Raw genomic sequence first — 17,362 nt, forward strand, 5'->3', positions numbered from 1 at the left:
GTACAGGGATGATGCTCCAACCATCTGAGCCACACTGGCCAGGGCTCTTTTTTTTTTTTTTTTTTTAAGGGAATACATAATCCTGTATAATAAAAGGCTAGTATGCAAATCAACCAAACAGCGTAATGACCAGTCCCTATGATGTGCACTGACCACCAGGGGGCAGACACTCAAGCAGGAGTTGCCCCCCGGTGGTCAGTGCACTCCCACAGGGGGTGTGCTGCTTGGCCAGAAGCCCCCTGAGGGCTTCTGAAGTGCAAGAGGGAGCAGCCGGGCTGAGGGAACCCCCCTACTTCTCCGCCCCCCCCCCCCCCCCCCAGTGTATGAATGTTGTGCACCAGGCCTCTAGTATATAATGAAGATTGTCCTATTATGGAAACACTGATTTAGTAGAGGTGATTTCCCCATTCTCAGCCTTCATGAAGAAAATTCTTTTTGTGGTGTTTTGTAACCGTTCATAAGGTCCTTTCTGCTGTTTACTATGTCTTGGTAACTAAAAGTGGAAGTTTAATGACTAAACATTATTTGTATTTTTAAGTGTTCATAAGAACAAAAGCTATAAGGGTAAGGAGATCTTCCAAGTTGGAACTATTTAATTGGCTGAAGAAAACTTATCAGGGAAGGTAACATAATTAGTCCTTTGCACAACTTGATTAATTTTCATCTTTACTCGTAAGATTCTTTGATATGTCTTTTTTTTTTTTTTAAAGTTTGAGAAGAATGAGTTAAAGGGAATCAAAACTAGAGATCAAGCAGTCAGGTGGAGAGCCTGATGGAGTAATCTAGGCAAGAGGTAACCATGGCTTTGATTGGGATTGTAGCATTGGGGATGAAAAGAAAGACATTGAAGGGAGCCTTAGGAAGAGGTATTAGTGAGACTTCATGACTGATTGGAAAAGCTGAGTTAGAGAATCAAGGTTACTCCCAAAATTACGGCATAAACATCTGGATGTATGGAAGTTGGCAGCAGGACCAGGTTCTTTTAGTTTGGGTGTAAGGAGAGGATGTGTTCTGGTACCTGCAGGACATTAATTGGTGATGCCAAGTAAGCATTTGGATAGTTAAATCCAATGCTTAGAAGGTTAGGTTGGAAAACATCTAGCATATAAATTATAATTGAAGCAAGAATTTTCTAGGGAGAGCAGGTAGAATGGGAAAAGGATAGAATCCCCTAGGATGGAATCCTGATCATCACCAACATTTAACTTTTGGGTACTTAGGGAGGAGCCTGCAGAAATTGAGAAATAGCTATAAAAGAAGTGGGAAGGAAATAAATATTTAGTAAATAGAACAGCCAATTTTATTGAGTTCAATTCTTCTAACTTCTCAGTATATTCTTCAGTATTTTACTTCCCACACTATTTTTTCTAGGATCTGCACTATACAAAATAGTTGCCACTAACTAGCCACATGTGGCTTTTAAAATTTGATTACACTAATCACATCAAGTTCTCGGTAACCGTGGTTGGTGACTATTACATTAGTGTAGATACAGAATGTGTCTGTCATCACAGAAAAGCATGTTGAACAGTGATCCTAGTTTATGGCCACTCTTCTCCACAATTGGTTTTCAGCCCTGAAACAGAGATGACACGTAAATGTTCGTTCAGGTTGGGCTGGTGTGCTATCTTATTTCCCTAAAGTATTGGGTGGAGGATGCCAGATAAAGATAGTTACAGGCAGGCCTTCATGGTCTTTCCAATGGACTTATATGATTGATTATATTCTTATTTGAGTCCCTTAAATCTTATCTCTAGAAATGTCACCTGTTTTTCTTTATGAAAAAAAGGTATTGTTTGTTCCTTTCCATATTCTAATAATTTAATCAACTGATTTATGGTGGTCTTTCTCCCTTTTTATTATTTAGCTTTATTTATAAACTAGGGGCCTGGTGCACGAAATTCGTGCACTGGGTGTGTGGGGGGGGGGGGGAGTGTCCCTCAGCCCAGCCTGCCCCCTCTCACATACTGGGAGCCCTCAGGCGTTGACCCCCATCACCCTCCAATCGCAGGATCAGCCCCTTGCCCAGGCCTGACGCCTCTGGCCTAGGCGTCCGGCCCGGGCAGCGGGGACCTGCAGCTGCAGCGGCCCCGCGATCGTGGGCTTCGCTTTAGGCCCAGGCAAGGGACCCCTAGCTCCTGGGACTGCCAGCTTCAACCGTGCCCAGCTCCCATCGCTGGCTCCACCCCTACTTCCTGCTCTCACTGGCCAGGGCGGAAAAGGCACCTGATTCTCCGATCATGGCTGGGGGGCAGGGCAAAGGCGGCCCCAGGGCCGCCTTTGCCCTGCCCCCCAGCTCTTGGCTCCCCTCTGGGTTTCCGATCACTGTCAGTGGCAGGGGGCTTCTTCCTGCTTTCCCTTTCGCCTCCCTGCATTGTGCCTACATATGCAAATTAACCGCCATCTTGTTGGCAGTTAACTGCCAATCTTAGTTGGCAGTTAATTTGCATATAGCCCTGATTAGCCAATGAAAAGGGTAGCTCGTACGCCAATTACCATTTTTCTCTTTTATTAGTGTTGATCTTTTGGAGTAGATTAGATTTGAGATAACTGGTCAAGTCTATACACTTATTTTTAACTCATCTTTGATCAGGACTAGCTTGACTGGTCTAACTGAAGAACTAGATTTCCATGGTTTTGCCCTGCTAGCAAAAATCAGGCCTAGGAAGAAAATGTCTATATTTGGGAGGGTCATAATTCAAAAATATACACAAGAAAATTCTGACTCAAAAAGAATATCATAAAATATTTAAGTGACTAGATTATTGGCTCTTTAAAGATCTGTTAAGTGATCAGACTATCAGCTCATACTATTGTTCTTTTTACTGAGATTTAAAACTTTTTTTCTTTAAATTACAAATACTATAATACTGAATGAGTTAGCATATCTTATAAATATTACCTTCAAATTGAGCAATGTGTATGTCCAAATCTTTTTAAAGATATCACCTGATTGAATATATGGTTACTTTAAATTTCCCTCTTGAGATTAGAGATAAGAATCTGAATGCCTGAATTTTTTTTAGTTTTTATCAATGACTTTGAAAAACAATTAGAAAACCTAATTTTAATATTATTTATATCTTAGGGAGTTCTGTGTGGTTTTTGTTAATCATTACCCAAGGATATTTTGTACATTGATTTTTAGAGCGGAAAAGTGGAAGGGAGGAGTAGAGAGAGAGAAACATTGATGTGAGAGAGACACATTGATTGCCTCCCGCATGAGCCCAACCAGAGCCAGGGATTGAACCTATAACTCAAGTACATGCCCTTGAACAGGAATCGAACCCATGCCCTTCAGTGTGCAGGCCGATGCTCTAACCATTTAGCACACTGACCAGGGCTATATCTTAGGGAATTTGAATGCACAGTGTTTAAGCATCTAAATGTTCAAATTTGCTGTGGCAGAAGTATTCAGAATGCTTGGAATTAGCCTTTTAGTTTCTGAAGTGTAGGCATACCATGTATGTGAGTACATATTTATGAATATGGGAGATAGTCAAAACATAATGGAGAAGACATAAATGAAGTGAACTTGTGTTTTAAGTCAGGCAGGTGATTGATTTGTAAAGAAGTTCTTGGTGTTGATTTTGGAGGATCATTGTTTTGCTGAATTTTATTTATTATATGCCTTGTAAGTAGCACTACTTAGTATAAAACGTTTATCATATAGCTTGTCAAACACTTGCTATTGAGGTCACAGTCTAATGGATTTCACACATATTTGAGTAATCTTCTAAAAAGTTAAGAATAGCTGATTTCATTCAGAGCTCAATTTTCCTAACCTCCAAACAAAGCACCTCCTGTTATTGCTTATTAAGGGCCATCCTGAGGCAATTGAGAATAAGGTTGCCTTTAAAAAAAAATAATCATAGACTGGTTTATAGAAAATAAAATATTAACATGGAGAGTTAGGGATGAACCTGGGTTTAGAATGATTACCATTTTCCATTAAAATGTTTTATGACTTCTTTTTTTACTTTTGTGAACATTAGCTTAGTTGCAAATAAGAAATCTACACGTTTTGGCCTTTGATGTCAACTTCAAAAGAATATTGTATAGTCAAGAATTCTAAGTAACCCCTACCTTATTTAGATTGAAGATGAAAACTAAAAGCAAAATTGTTCTAGTTTTCTGTTTTTGTACAGTAATAACTATCCTGTTACTTCCCCAGGGCATAAGCAGTCTTACTACATCATAGGTGAGATACCTGAGTGATAAGGTTTACTTTTTTCATTTTACATATATACACCTACATATGTACTTATACACACTTCATGGAGATTGCATTTCTCCAGCTTTTCTAATACATTTGAATGCCATGTAGTAAATGCCAGCTTTTTAAAATATACAATTCTAAAATATACAAACAAATCTAAGTTGAAGAGTTTGCTTATATCTAAGAACCTTGGCAGTTATTTAATAACTTTTATATACTACTAGAGGCTCGGTGCACGAAATTCGTGCACTGGGTGGGTGTTCCTCAGCCCAGCCTGCCCAATTTGAACTTCAGTGATGGTTGGGCCTCTTCTTTGGTAGCTAATAATGTAAGTAACGGCGTGTATCCTTACATATTATGAACTGTTCCAAAACCTTTGATCTCCACCCCCTCCTTTGCTTTTCACACAAAGAGATACCTATTAAAACCCATTAAAGCCACATTTTCCCACTTCCATGTTGTTTTTAATTATTATTTCTCATGCTAATTTATTAATTAGCTGTCAAACTTTAGGTTGGGCAATCTTAGGATCTATTTGCATGTCTGAGGAAAATTCAAATTAATAAAGGAGAAAGTGTTGCCAACTAAAATGCTCTCAATGCATAATGGTCACCTATTAAATATCAAACACTATGTTATGTATTTTCCATGTATTTGCTCATTTAATCTTCATTTAAGAATGTGCATGAGGTGTGTACAAGTATTTCCCCCATTTCCATATGAGGAAATGGGCCCAGAAAGTTAGTTAATACAATGCTTACGTGACAGAAACAGGACCAGAACCCAGGTTTGTTTTGCTCCAAAGCTCAGACTTATGACTTGAATGCCTCCCCAGGCAGGGTTCCCTTTAGGATGGAGGACCTTGAGCTTTGTCATTAACTAAGGAGGATAGAAAAAAAGAAATCATTTCTAGGGAGCCGTGATAGACCACCGTGTGTGTGTGTGTGTGTGTGTGTGTGTGTGTGTGTGTGTGTGTGTGTGTGTGTGTGTGTGTGTTTTGGGAACCCTGTCTCCTTGGTTTCTTTGAGTAAATGTAAAGGGTGATTCACCTTATCTAATCAGATTAATGGGATGTTAGTTCAGGAGTTACTAATGTTGGCGACAATTAACAGGGCCAGTGGATCTGGCTCACCTGTTATGCCTAAGAATATCACTCGCCATGACTGTTTCAAGCTTTGCTTTTCCTTATGCTTCTGAACACAGCAGGCAAGATAACTCACCTGGGTTTGGGGGGGAAGGGATGCTTATTTGTGAGGGCCCGCCTGAAGGCCTGCAGGAGGGGATGGTAGATTCATATGTGTGCATAGCCCTCACATTTCAGTGGAAACACAAACATGTCCTGTGGGGTTGGGCAGCAGCAAAGAGTCAGATGGGAGCCCAAACTTTGTTGGCATCCTGAAGGTAGAGATGATCCTGGCAGACTGCTGACTTCCTGGTCTTTCCCAGAAGCCCTTGCAGAGACAGAAAGCACCTGGCTTAATCTTCCAGGCTGGGCAGGATGGGCTAGCACTTTAGAATCTCGTCGATGAAGGTGGTGGCAGGACTTCACTTGTGAGTATAGTGTAGTGGGATTGGCCTGGCAGTGATGAGAAATGGATGGTGGTACTTAAGGCAGCTCCCACGACAACACTCTTGCAGTCCATGCTTTGCTTTTAGCTTACATTTGCCTTCAGTGACAGTGTGATTCCAAAAGGGCTCCAGCACAGGTACAAGAAAGTGAAGGAATTGAATAATAGCTAAAAGAAAACAATAGATTATTTTCCTAGTGACTGCCCCCCACCCCCAATCCCGTCCTCTGTCAGCAATACAGCCACTTGACAGATGTTTAGTTCCAGCTGTGCACACGGCATGGACGGCAGTGGGAACATTGTGTTCCCCACCTGCTCATTGTGTTCAGATGGCTGAGGGTGTGTTTAAGGTCTCTCTGTGTGGGGGTGTAGCCTGATTGTGTGTGTACTAGTATGTGTCCAAACTACTGTTTGTGAGGGTTATATCAGCCTAGGAGTCCAAGCTAATAAGGCACGTAGCTTTTTCTTAGTCAAATCTTAAAACACACACACACACACACGCACACAAAACAGAAAGTAAGCTATTAATACCACCTCTCTCCAGTTCCTCACTCCCTTTAGATGAAGTCAGGTTGTATTTTGGTGTCGTTTTGCCTGACACTTTAATTGCAGATGTAATAGTAGATTCCAGGAATTTATTGTGATCTGTTTAATAAAAAAAACTTATTTGACCATATTGTTAACTTTCTTTTCATATATTTTTATTGATTTTAGAGAGAGAGAGAAAGGGAGAAGGATAGAGAGCTAGAAACATTGATCATGTGCCTCCTGCACGCCTCCTACTGGGGATCAAGCCCACAACCTGGGCATGTGTCCTGACTGGGAATTGATCCAGTGACCTCCTGGTTCATGGGTCAATGCTCAACCACTGAGCCACACGAACCAGGAGGAAATTTGATTTTTAAGAAACCTGTTTTGGGTATGCTCTGGGAATACAAAGGTGGTCAGGATAGTCCTTTTCCCTCACTAGATTATCATACAAATGAACAGATAAGCTAGTGCAATAAGGGTTCACCCAAGCTATGGAAGAAACATTTACAGGCACCCAGGAGAGGGAGTGGCTGCTCCCACCAAGGGGAGGCTAGCAATCCTGGGGTTGCACAACCAGTTAGTGAGTGCTTGCTGTCCAGCAGGTTGGCTGTTGGGAAGTGTTGTGTCTGATGCTTCCTCCAATGCAGCAGGATCATATGTGGAATGAAAGAACGCATCGTCCTAGAGACTGTGCTGCCCTAGGAGCCAAGCATGGACGAGGAGCTCAGGGATGCAGGGAGGATTGGCCGGCTGGTCACTGCTCTCATTCCTGATGGACCTCTTGCAGGTCCCCCTGTCGTGTGGCAGAGGGAGTTAGAGATCTTGTTTAGCTTATAATCAGGAAACATGGGGTCCAGGTTTTACCCTGCTGCTGATTACTTGGGCGGCTAAACTAGTCTCTCAGGTCCTTGTTTTCCCCATCTGCAAAGGCAGGTAATAATAGCTACATATTAGGGTTTGGGGGAATAACATTAAATATCTGGTACATAAACTGCTCAGCATTGTGCCTGACAGGGGTCAGTGCTAATACATAGTATTTATTTTTATTAATGGACCTCTATTTGTGTGCCCAGAGCTGACTCATCCTCAGGCCATCAAAGTCAACCTCCATATTTACAACAGCTCTTCACTGTTCTGCCCAGATCCCTGGAAGGCTATGACACCCTCCTAGCTGACCCACCAGGGCACTGATTCTCAATCTGGGGCCCATTCTTCCTAGCTCAGGTTGGCTTGAGAAAAGTCCTCAGGTCATCTGAACCCCCCTCCCTGGCCACCACTGAGACTTGTTGCTTGGGGCAGTGAGTCTTAAGCAGGGTTTGTGTTCGCATTCCCTCCCCACCCCCTAGCTTTGCTAAAATACACAAACTGCATCCCACTATGACTCATCAGACTTGCATAACGGTGGAGCACTGGTGTGTGTTACCTTTCCAGGCAATGCTGATAAACAGGCCTGGTTAAGAAGTGCTATCTTTGTGGATGTCTCTCTGCTCAACGCTGTCTCACCAAGCTAGCATAGCACTGAAACGTCTAGCAAAAAGTAATGGTGGCCAGTAGCTTTTCAAAGCTCAGAGATACTGATCCTAGTGTCAAACCAAGGAGGCAGAGTCTTTGGAGATGAGGTAAACATGTCAAGAGGAGGAACTCGGGGTATAAAGGGACTTTGCATATAGCCCTGGACATGCTGTATACTGGGTGCTTAACAAAAGGCAGTGATGATTATCATTAATAGTTGTGTATTGGACTAGCTCCCTGAAGGCCTGTATCCATTTTAGCATAAAAGACTCCAAACCAGGAAATTAAGAAACCAATTGGCTGTTTGGGAAGCATTTAGAAAATGTGATGAGAGGTGTCATGCACAGGCTGGTAGCAGAGATTTCAAGGCAGAACAGCACTGTGGTCTCTGTTCCCATTTTCCCTTTTCCTTCTGAAATGAGAAAGGAAGGAGAGTGTGTTAGCAGCTGGTGCAGTGACAGGCAGTGAAGGCCTCTCGATACTCAGCCCTATGTTCTGGGAACGACATGGTGCACCCCAGACTGCCACGGGCTTTGAGTTTTGTCTCCGCATTCATTCACTGACGTTTGGGGCTCCTGGTTGCTGTGCTACGATGAGTGTAAACACGTTTCCAACGGAGCCTCTTGCAAAGTTTCTGCTTCTGCCAAGAGACTCAGAGCTGAGTTCTGAGTAAAAGATGGGAAACGATGGGCTCAACGGAAGGAGGAAATTCTGCCTTTTCAGCCTTGAGGTGATCCAGAAAAGGGGATGAGAGAGACTCCTCAGAATTAAGATAGGAAGGAGAGTGCCCCTCCCCCCAACCCCCCAAGCAAAGCCTGGGAGATAAAGGCACTGCAGTCAAATGAGATATCCGTGAAGTGCTTTAGCTGGACTCTGTGACTCTTTACATCAAGAGCAGCAGCATCAATAACAAGGTCCTGAATTAGTCCCCCCTCCCCCCCCACCGTCCCCCACCTGAGCCTGCATCCTGCCGGGCAGAGGTGATCTGTTCAATCCTTGGAACTTCCAGCGAAGGCGACTGCATAAGCTTTTGCTGTAAGAACTTTCCTTGAGGTCTAATCTCTCCTTTGCTGACAGTTCCTATCCTCTTGAGCCTTACTCCTAAACTGCCTACTGCTCATTGGAAAAGTGCAGGTGGCCCAACACAGGCCGGTGCTCTAGAAGCTGTTACAATTTCTTGAAGGACATCAAACATGCGGAGAAAAACGAGCCATTCGCCCCAACTCTGTGCTATTCCTATCGCAGAGAACATGGGACAGTCTCTCTTCTCTTGGTCAGCACCCTTCCCTTACTAAAAGATGGGGTGTGTGCATTTGTAAACTGGGGGTGGGGTGAGAGGGGGGTGGAGTCTAGCTTTCCTGCCGCAACAAAGACACGATGGTTCACAGCTGTCCAGAGCTGGGTATCCAGAGAGGCAGGGTTCAGGCCTGTTGGATCGCGGGAAGGGTGGGCTATTCCAGTCCAGGGTGGGTGTCAGTCCTGGGCTCTGTGGCAGGATGAGCCCTTCCTTTGTCTGACCTTAGCAGACAAATCCCCGCTCCCGCTGGGCGTAGACACATAAAGTGTGTGCTTTAGAAAGATGTCTGCAACATGACGGTGCAATTTAAAATCTGGGTCCTACTTTCCTGAGCTTGGACTCAAACATGTCCTGAGAGAGGAGAAGGCGCTTTAGGCAAAGGACTGCAGGGGCGGGAGAAGGCGCCTGGTGCTGGCGGGTAGCTTCCCGGCGGTGACCATAAGTGGCCAGCAGGTGTCAGTGCGCCCTCGCTCAGTCGCGGCGAGGGCCTCCGCCTCCAGGACCCCTCCCCACCGCGGTCTTAGGGGGCGCGGTCCGGACCCGGAGTCGCTCGGGTCTCGCCGACAGCTCTGCTGCGGGGACGACACGTGGTCACCCTCCCCAACTGCAGCTCTGAACTCTGCCTGGGGCTGCTCCCCCGGAGGCGCTCCCCATTCCGCCCCAGGGGGTCGATCCGCACCTGTGCCTTCCTTTCTCACCGGGACTCTACTCGCCACGGCCGCACTTACGGTAGAGGGCAGCCCGGCCCAGGGCGGGACTGCTCCGGATGCAACCCGTACCGGTGGCCGCTTGTCCAGATTCGGGTCACGGGTCTCCAACCCCCTTCCTCCCAGGACGCAGCTCGATGGGGACACTCCCGGGTGCCCGCTGCTTTCTGCTGGGCTGGCCGTAGCTGCTCTGCCAATTCCCAGCAGGGGCCGCTCCACGCTCCCGGGGCACGCTCTTAACCCCCTGGCTCAGGGCACCCACCTCTCCAAAGGGCAGGTCCCGCTGCGGAGGCAGGGCTCCCCTGGGTCAGGCGCGGGGCACCGGCTCTGGACCCGCGGAGGGGAGGCGCAAGGGGCGGGGGAGGGTCCGCTTCCCACGTGGGGGCTGACGACGGCTGCTCAGCAACGCCGGCCTGATCCCGGGGCTATAAAACCAGTCCACCGCCAGCGCGGCGAGCAGCAGCAGCTCGGCTTCCGTGCAGACGCCCTGCAGCCGGCGCGCCGCTGCCCGGCCACCCCAGCGCCTTCTCCCCCGGCCCCGCGCTCCCGCCTCGATCCACGCTGCCTCCGGACCGGCGAGTCCGGCCGCGCTCCGCGCTCGCAGCGCGCCAGGCCGACGCCCCAAAGACCCTCTGCCTAGACCGCGGCTCCTGGAGGGTCCATTGCCCTCCCGCCCGGGACCGCCTGAGCACGGGGGCGCCTTCATGCGGCCCCCACACCTCTCGCCCGCCGCCGCCGCCCCCGAGCTCCGCGCGCTGCGCCCCGGCCCCAGCAGGGCACGCAACTTTGGAAGTCGCGCGGCGCACCGAGAGACGGCAGAGTCCGCGCCCGGGCCCCAGCCCTGGCCCCGCCGGCCCCGCCGCGTCTGGGGGAAGCAGGAGAGCCGGTGATCGCTTCGGGGATGTAAGGAGACGGACGGAGGACCCAAAGCCCGCATCAGCACCCCTTGGCTGCCTCCCGGGGTGGGGGCGGGCCCCGCTCACGGTAAGACCTCTCGCTTTTGCTCGGGCTCAAGAGTCAAGCTATAGATATATACATGTATTTTAAATTTCCTGTTATCTCTCCAAGTTACCAGGCCAGCGGTGATTTTTGTTCTCTCTCCGCGAAGAATAAATCTCTTCCCCCATCGGCTCGACCTACTGTCTCCCGCCGCCTAGAAATAAAAGTTGGCTGCTGGTAGGAGCTGGGAGCCAGCAGGCGCCCACCCCGGGCGCCCGAAGCACGGACAGGGGCGCCGTTCGCTGGAGCAGGGCCCAATGGGCCGCTAGCGGCTCTCCAGCTCCAGCTGGACGTCCCCGCGGTCCCCACCCCATGTGAGGCGCCGCGGGGCGAGCGGGCCGCGGGAGGAAGAGGAGGACCCACGGGCTCCGAGCCGGAAGGCTGCTGGCACCAGGCTCAGGCGAGCGGGCACCCGCGTTCATGTTCCGCCAGGAGCAGCCGCTGGCCGAGGGCAGCTTCGGGCCCATGGGCTCCCTGCAGCCGGACGCCGGCAATGCGAGCTGGAACGGGACCGAGGCGCCGGGGGGCGGCGCCTGGGCCGTCCCCTACTCTTTGCAGGTGACGTTGACACTCGTGTGCCTGGCCGGGCTGCTCATGCTGCTCACCGTGTTCGGCAACGTGCTGGTCATCATCGCCGTGTTCACCAGCCGCGCGCTCAAGGCGCCCCAGAACCTCTTCCTGGTGTCGCTGGCCTCGGCCGACATCCTGGTGGCCACGCTCGTCATCCCTTTCTCGCTGGCCAACGAGGTCATGGGCTACTGGTACTTCGGCAAGGTGTGGTGCGAGATCTACCTGGCGCTCGACGTGCTCTTCTGCACCTCGTCCATCGTGCACCTGTGCGCCATCAGCCTGGACCGCTACTGGTCCATCACGCAGGCCATCGAGTACAACCTGAAGCGCACGCCGCGCCGCATCAAGGCCATCATCGTCACCGTGTGGGTCATCTCGGCCGTCATCTCCTTCCCGCCGCTCATCTCCATCGAGAAGAAGGGCGGCGGCGGCCAGCAGCAGGACGAGCCGCGCTGCGAGATCAACGACCAGAAGTGGTACGTCATCGCGTCGTGCATCGGCTCCTTCTTCGCGCCCTGCCTCATCATGATCCTGGTCTACGTGCGCATCTACCAGATCGCCAAGCGCCGCACCCGCGTGCCGCCCAGCCGCCGGGGCCCGGACCACGCGCCGCCGGGGGGCGCCGAGCGCCGGCCCAACGGCCTGGGCCCCGAGCGCGGCCTGGGCCCCGGGGGCGCCGAGGCCGAGCCGCTGCCCGCCCAGCTCAACGGAGCCCCCGGGGAGCCCGCGCCGGCCGGGCCGCGCGACACCGACGTGCTGGACCTGGAGGAGAGCTCGTCGTCCGAGCACGGGGAGAGGGCCCCGGGGTCCCGCCGGTCCGAGCGCGGCAGCCGCTCCAAGGGCCACACCCGGGAGAACCCGGCCAAGCCCGGGGACAGCCTGCCGCGGCGCGGGCAGGGCGCGGGGCCCGGGGCGCTGGGGACCGGCCCCGAGGAGGAGCGCGGCGGGGGCGCCAAGGCGTCGCGCTGGCGCGGGCGGCAGAACCGCGAGAAGCGCTTCACCTTCGTGCTGGCCGTGGTCATCGGCGTGTTCGTGGTGTGCTGGTTCCCCTTCTTCTTCACCTACACGCTCACGGCCGTCGGCTGCGACGTGCCGCGCACGCTCTTCAAATTCTTCTTCTGGTTCGGCTACTGCAACAGCTCGCTGAACCCGGTCATCTACACCATCTTCAACCACGACTTCCGCCGCGCCTTCAAGAAGATCCTCTGCCGCGGGGACAGAAAGCGCATCGTGTGAGCGCGGAGCCCGCCCCCGGCCCCCGGCCCCCGGCCCCCGCGGAGGACTCGCGCGGACCGCAGGCGGCGCATCCGAGGGCGCGTCTGCCGGGTCCCGGCGCGCTGACCACCCGGCCTGCCGGCGCCACGCGCCCCAGCCTGGGGGCTGCTCTGCGGCCTCCGTTGAACATCTGCTCTCCCTACCGGGGGAAGAATACTGGCCGCGAGGGCCACACGCCTCCCCCGCCCCACCTTCCCCCATCATTGTTAGGGCCGCTCCGCACTCGGAGCCATCTTCCAGGGTCCGTGGGCCGCCCCTGATCAGTATTGTTTCCTGAAGGTATTGTCCCCTCCCCTGAGTCCAGACAGAGCAGTCCAGAGCCATCGCTGAAGCCCAGAGGACATGGCTCTCCAAGCGGTTACCTGGCCTTGGCACATGGCTCTCCCCTCCCCCCATCTCTGTTTTTACACACAGCTCAGGGCAGCCCGGCCCGCCCTCCCACCCTCCCCTGTAAATAGACACTATTTTTTGAAAGAACCTGCGGGGCGGGGGCGGGGGTCCCTAATGTCGCTTGGCTTTTGTTGCTGGAATCCTGGCTGTGGGAGATGCCCTAGAGGCAGACATGTGGTGTCTGGGGCAGGGCAGGTCCCTCTGCAATGCAAGCCCTTTTCTAGTGCCCTCATGACGTCCCTCCGTGTCCTTTTCCACCAGCAACTGGTGACTGTCCCTCGGGGCCTGGCCCTGCTTTGAGATGTCCTGAGGGGGAAAAGATTTGTCCATTTTTCTCCTGTGCCTCACAGCGTAATTGCCTTTTCCTATGTAAATATTGCCATGATGGACCAAGACAGAAGCAATGAACCTTTCCGCCTTGCATCAGCCCCGTGTATAAAGCCATTACCCCCCAGGCACCCTTTAACTCACTTTAAAACCTCTTTCTGAAGTCCCCTCCCTCCTTTTCTCCGGGGCCACTGCTTGAAGAATATGTATGTTTCTATTTTGTGTTGTATGTGCGCCTCTCTGTCTCCCAGAGTGCTGACTGGGGGGAAATCGTGGAGCTGCTGTTTTTAGACACAGAGAAGTGTAAATTATGTGGAAGAGGCAAACCTGATACAATTTGCCCAAGGTAAACAGTTTGAAAAGACAAATGGGCCTGCCACTGTACAGTTCCTGCCCCAAGAGCTCTTAGGTATCAAAGTGTTGTCCTTTCCCCACCTCTGTTTTTCTGGTTGAGATCGCGTCACTGATGAATTCCCAAAGTCAACGGAGGAGGGCGGAGACCTCGTGTTTACATGAGTTTCTACACGTTTCAGACAGAGACTCTTTAAGGCCTGCACTCTCATTTTACTAAAGAAAAATTAATGTCAGCACATGTTGCTAATGACAGTGGATTTTTTAAATAAAAAAGTTTACAGATCAAATGTGAAATAAACATGAATTAAATGCTCCTGCCTGTTAATCTGAGTTTCCAAAAGCTTTAAGACTCCGAGAACATCTTTAAATTGAAAAATACATGCACTTTATAAAACAAGTGCAAGCAACAACAAAGCTACCATTTACTAAGTGTTTGTTTTTTTTTAATGTGCTGGACACAACGAGGAGCCCACTATAGGTTTTGCTTCATTTAATCTTCCCACAAACCCTATGAATTAAGGAATATTATTATATCCATTTTACAGGTGAAGAAACTGAGTCTCAGAGGGCAAGATATTTGCCCAAGGTTAACAAGAGGTGGAAATGCTTCGTAGCAGCTTTGTCTGGTTCCGGGGTCTGTATTCTTAACCCCAGGCTTGCCAGAGGCGCATGGTTACCCCTTTGCAGAATGCTGCCAGCAGTGAGGTCTCTACACAAAGCGTGCCATGTACACAAAGTATGGGCTGTATTCCAAGTGTGCGGATATCCACAGAGTGTGCAGATACCGCAGGGGGTCTATATGCCCTGAAGTGTGTACGTAGTCCAAAGGGTATGTATATCCCCTGAAGTATGGCATATGCACCAAGTGTGGAATATACTCCAAAATGTGTATCGCACCTTACAGCACGATAATGTACAACATGCGTGTAGCCCAGGGTGTGGGATAAATACCTAAATAGAAGCATGTCTTGGTTGGTGGCTTGAAATCTCTCTGGCCAAAAGCTGTGAGACTGTGTCACCTCCTGTTCTCCCTGTTGCATTTCTGTAACATCAAGTTCTGCTCTGCTGTCCCGGGGAGCTGAAGATCCTCAGTGTATGGTGGTGGTTATAGCACTCGGAAGTGGGAAGGGCCCTTAGAAATCCAAGAATCCGACCCCTCATTTTCCAAGAGGAGTGGCTTGCGCAGGGTCCCACAGCTCTGGGTGACAGGGCTCTGGACCCACGCTGCCTCCTGCAGCTGGAGGCAGCTGGAGCCGCTCTGTGCCTGATCACACACACAGCTGATGGAGCGCTATTCATCCGGGAGCTGGGTTTGAGGGGCCATCACAAGCCACAGGTCATGGTTTGGGGAAGGATGGACTCTGTAAGGCAGGCACTTCGTAAGGACGGACTTTGTAAGGTCCTGGAGCACTCTCTGGGCCACACTTGTCTTCTTTAACTTTTTTAGTGGTGGCCAAGAGGTGTGTCAGGGTGGAAGCCCTGAGAAGTCATCTGGGTCCTGAGGGGCCCTGCGGGGAGGGAAGGCATCTGTTCCCAGAGGTTTTTGGAGAGGTGGGAACATCTGACCCTGCAGACTGGGGTGGGCAGGCTGCTGGTTCCAGTGACCCTTGCCTAGGGGCTCCACACCATGGCCTTTGCTGCCAAGTCTGGCTGCCTGGTCTGGTGCTGAGCCTGGCTCCCTGCCCCTACTCCAGCCTCTTTCTCCCTCCCACTCCAGCCACCCATCGCCCCAAAGGCAAACAGTGCCAGACAATAAGCCAGCCTGGCAGGCCCCCAGGAACTGGGCTGTGTGTCTCAGACGCAGGGGCAGATACAAACAGTGCTTGCTGTTGACTCTTTTCTGCTCTGTCTGCGGGTCTGTGTTTGTCTTCCCTTCACCCCCAGAGGCCCCGCTCCCTGGGAAAGCGGGAAGTGTGGGCAGCCCCTCCCCCCCTTTTCCAGCTGCAGAGAAGCCTCAGAGATGGAGGAGTCCTGGGCAACATGGGGAGAGAGGGCCGGAGTCGGCAGGGGCATCACTGTTCATTGCCGAGGGCTTAAGCAAGTCTGCAAAGCGGAGGGGTGGGGTGGGGAGGGGATTGGAGGAGGAGAAATGGCCCTCATGGCTGTCTTACCTAAAGATCAGGAGGTGAGACTGTCACCTCACAGCTTCCTGTCCACATCTGGTCTGGATTACCAGCCCAAGGGGACCTGTCTTCATGATGGAATCTCCTATTTTATGTGACTTTGGTTAGCGTATCAAAAGCCACTGGCTTTTGGGTCTAAAGCATGTTTTGCTAGATTTATTCCTGCAAGGTGCCTTGAGTTGGAGGAGTGCCCTTGCTTGAGCCTGGGTGCAAGGCTTTATTCAGTATCTTCTGTGCTATGGGGCTGGAGGGGAGAATGGCGAAAAAGTGCCTTCGGTTTCCCCCCTTTATGACTCTATAATCAAATCAGAGTTTTAGAGCCAGAAGTTCCCACACACATCCTCCACTCCGATTTTGTGCTGTTGAGGGACCGGAGACCTTGAAAGGGTGACTGGTCATGGGACCTTGTGGGCAACCTCGAGCCCACTGCTCCCTGACTCTCCGTCTGATGCCGTCGATATTCATCAGGAATCCTGTTTTGCTGTTGGATTTGGTGAGTTGCTGATCAACCCTAGAGGAGCCCTCTTTGCTTGTTCTGTGCCAAGCACCATGCCAGGCACTGTGAGGAGGCCCTCTCCCGTCCATGCACGTGTCCTGCAGAGCCCAGCACTGGTCCCTAAGTGGTTATTAGGGCTGCCCTGTGCTCTGGAAGCATTAAGGCTGCCGGGGGTGGGGGGTGCAGGATGTGCGGTGTGAAGCATTAAGTAGCCATACAACAGTGACAGCGTGGCGGGGGTCAGTGGATGCTGAGTGCCCTGAAGGTCATGGCATCTCTCTGTACTGTTGTGTGTGCAGTAGGGGAGAGGTCGCTGCGGCTGGGAGCTCAGGGAGTAGAATGTGGGAGATGGGGTGCCAGGACTGTAGCTGAGGAAGGGGGCAGGGAAGGCAGCTCGGGTTCCAGCAGCTGAGCCCTGTGGAAGCACTGCAAGGCCTAAGGCAAGCCTCAGCTTTCGTTTCTCCCACCTGATCCCCCTTGAGGACACCCATCCTATCAGGAAACCTACCTTCCTGACTCAGATAGCAGGATCCAAGCACCCAGGCTCCTGCCCTTGGCAGAGCCAGGGCCCACCACCAGGCCAGGAGTGCAGGCGTCTGCCCTGGGCCCGTATCGCCCACAGTGGGCCTGAGGGTCTGGGACGCTCAGTAGAGGGCGTGCCTGCGAGGGAAGCCATGTGGAGTCACGCAGCACCATCACCAACACCAGGATTTGTTTTGAAAATAGCATCAATCTCTTCGATTACCAGAAACCCTGGGGTTTAGAGTTAAACACAAAAAAGGGAACAAGGCCTGTTGGAAAGAGCCTGGACCTGGGAATTAGGAGGCCTGCGTGCTAGTCCCAGCTGTGCCTTCTACCAGGGTCGTGACCTCACCCAAAGCCCTTTCTGAGCCCCAATTACTCCACTTATGAAATGAAAATGGCTAGACTAGACCAGTGCGATTTATAAGTGTGTTCTGTAGAGTTTAATGAACTACAAAAATCAACCTCAATC

At 51.1% G+C, this 17,362-nt stretch overlaps 1 protein-coding gene across 1 annotated transcript; it reads left to right on the top strand.

Annotated features, from left to right (window-relative positions):
* Positions 1 to 10,296: 10,296 nt before the first annotated feature.
* On the top strand, positions 10,297 to 12,780 carry ADRA2A (adrenoceptor alpha 2A). Its single transcript, XM_059661375.1, has 2 exons — positions 10,297 to 10,818; positions 10,903 to 12,780. The coding sequence occupies exon 2, from the start codon at positions 11,254 to 11,256 to the stop codon at positions 12,637 to 12,639; it is 1,386 nt and encodes a 461-aa protein (XP_059517358.1). The 5' UTR covers positions 10,297 to 10,818; positions 10,903 to 11,253; the 3' UTR covers positions 12,640 to 12,780.
* Positions 12,781 to 17,362: the final 4,582 nt, after the last annotated feature.

The sequence above is a fragment of the Myotis daubentonii genome, chromosome 13 (genome assembly GCF_963259705.1).
Source record: "Myotis daubentonii chromosome 13, mMyoDau2.1, whole genome shotgun sequence".
NCBI lineage: Eukaryota > Metazoa > Chordata > Mammalia > Chiroptera > Vespertilionidae > Myotis > Myotis daubentonii.

Coding starts and splice junctions, on each gene's coding strand:
- ADRA2A (XM_059661375.1), top strand. CDS start 11,254: ATGTTCCGCCAGGAGCAGCCGCTGGCCGAGGGCAGCTTCGGGCCCATG.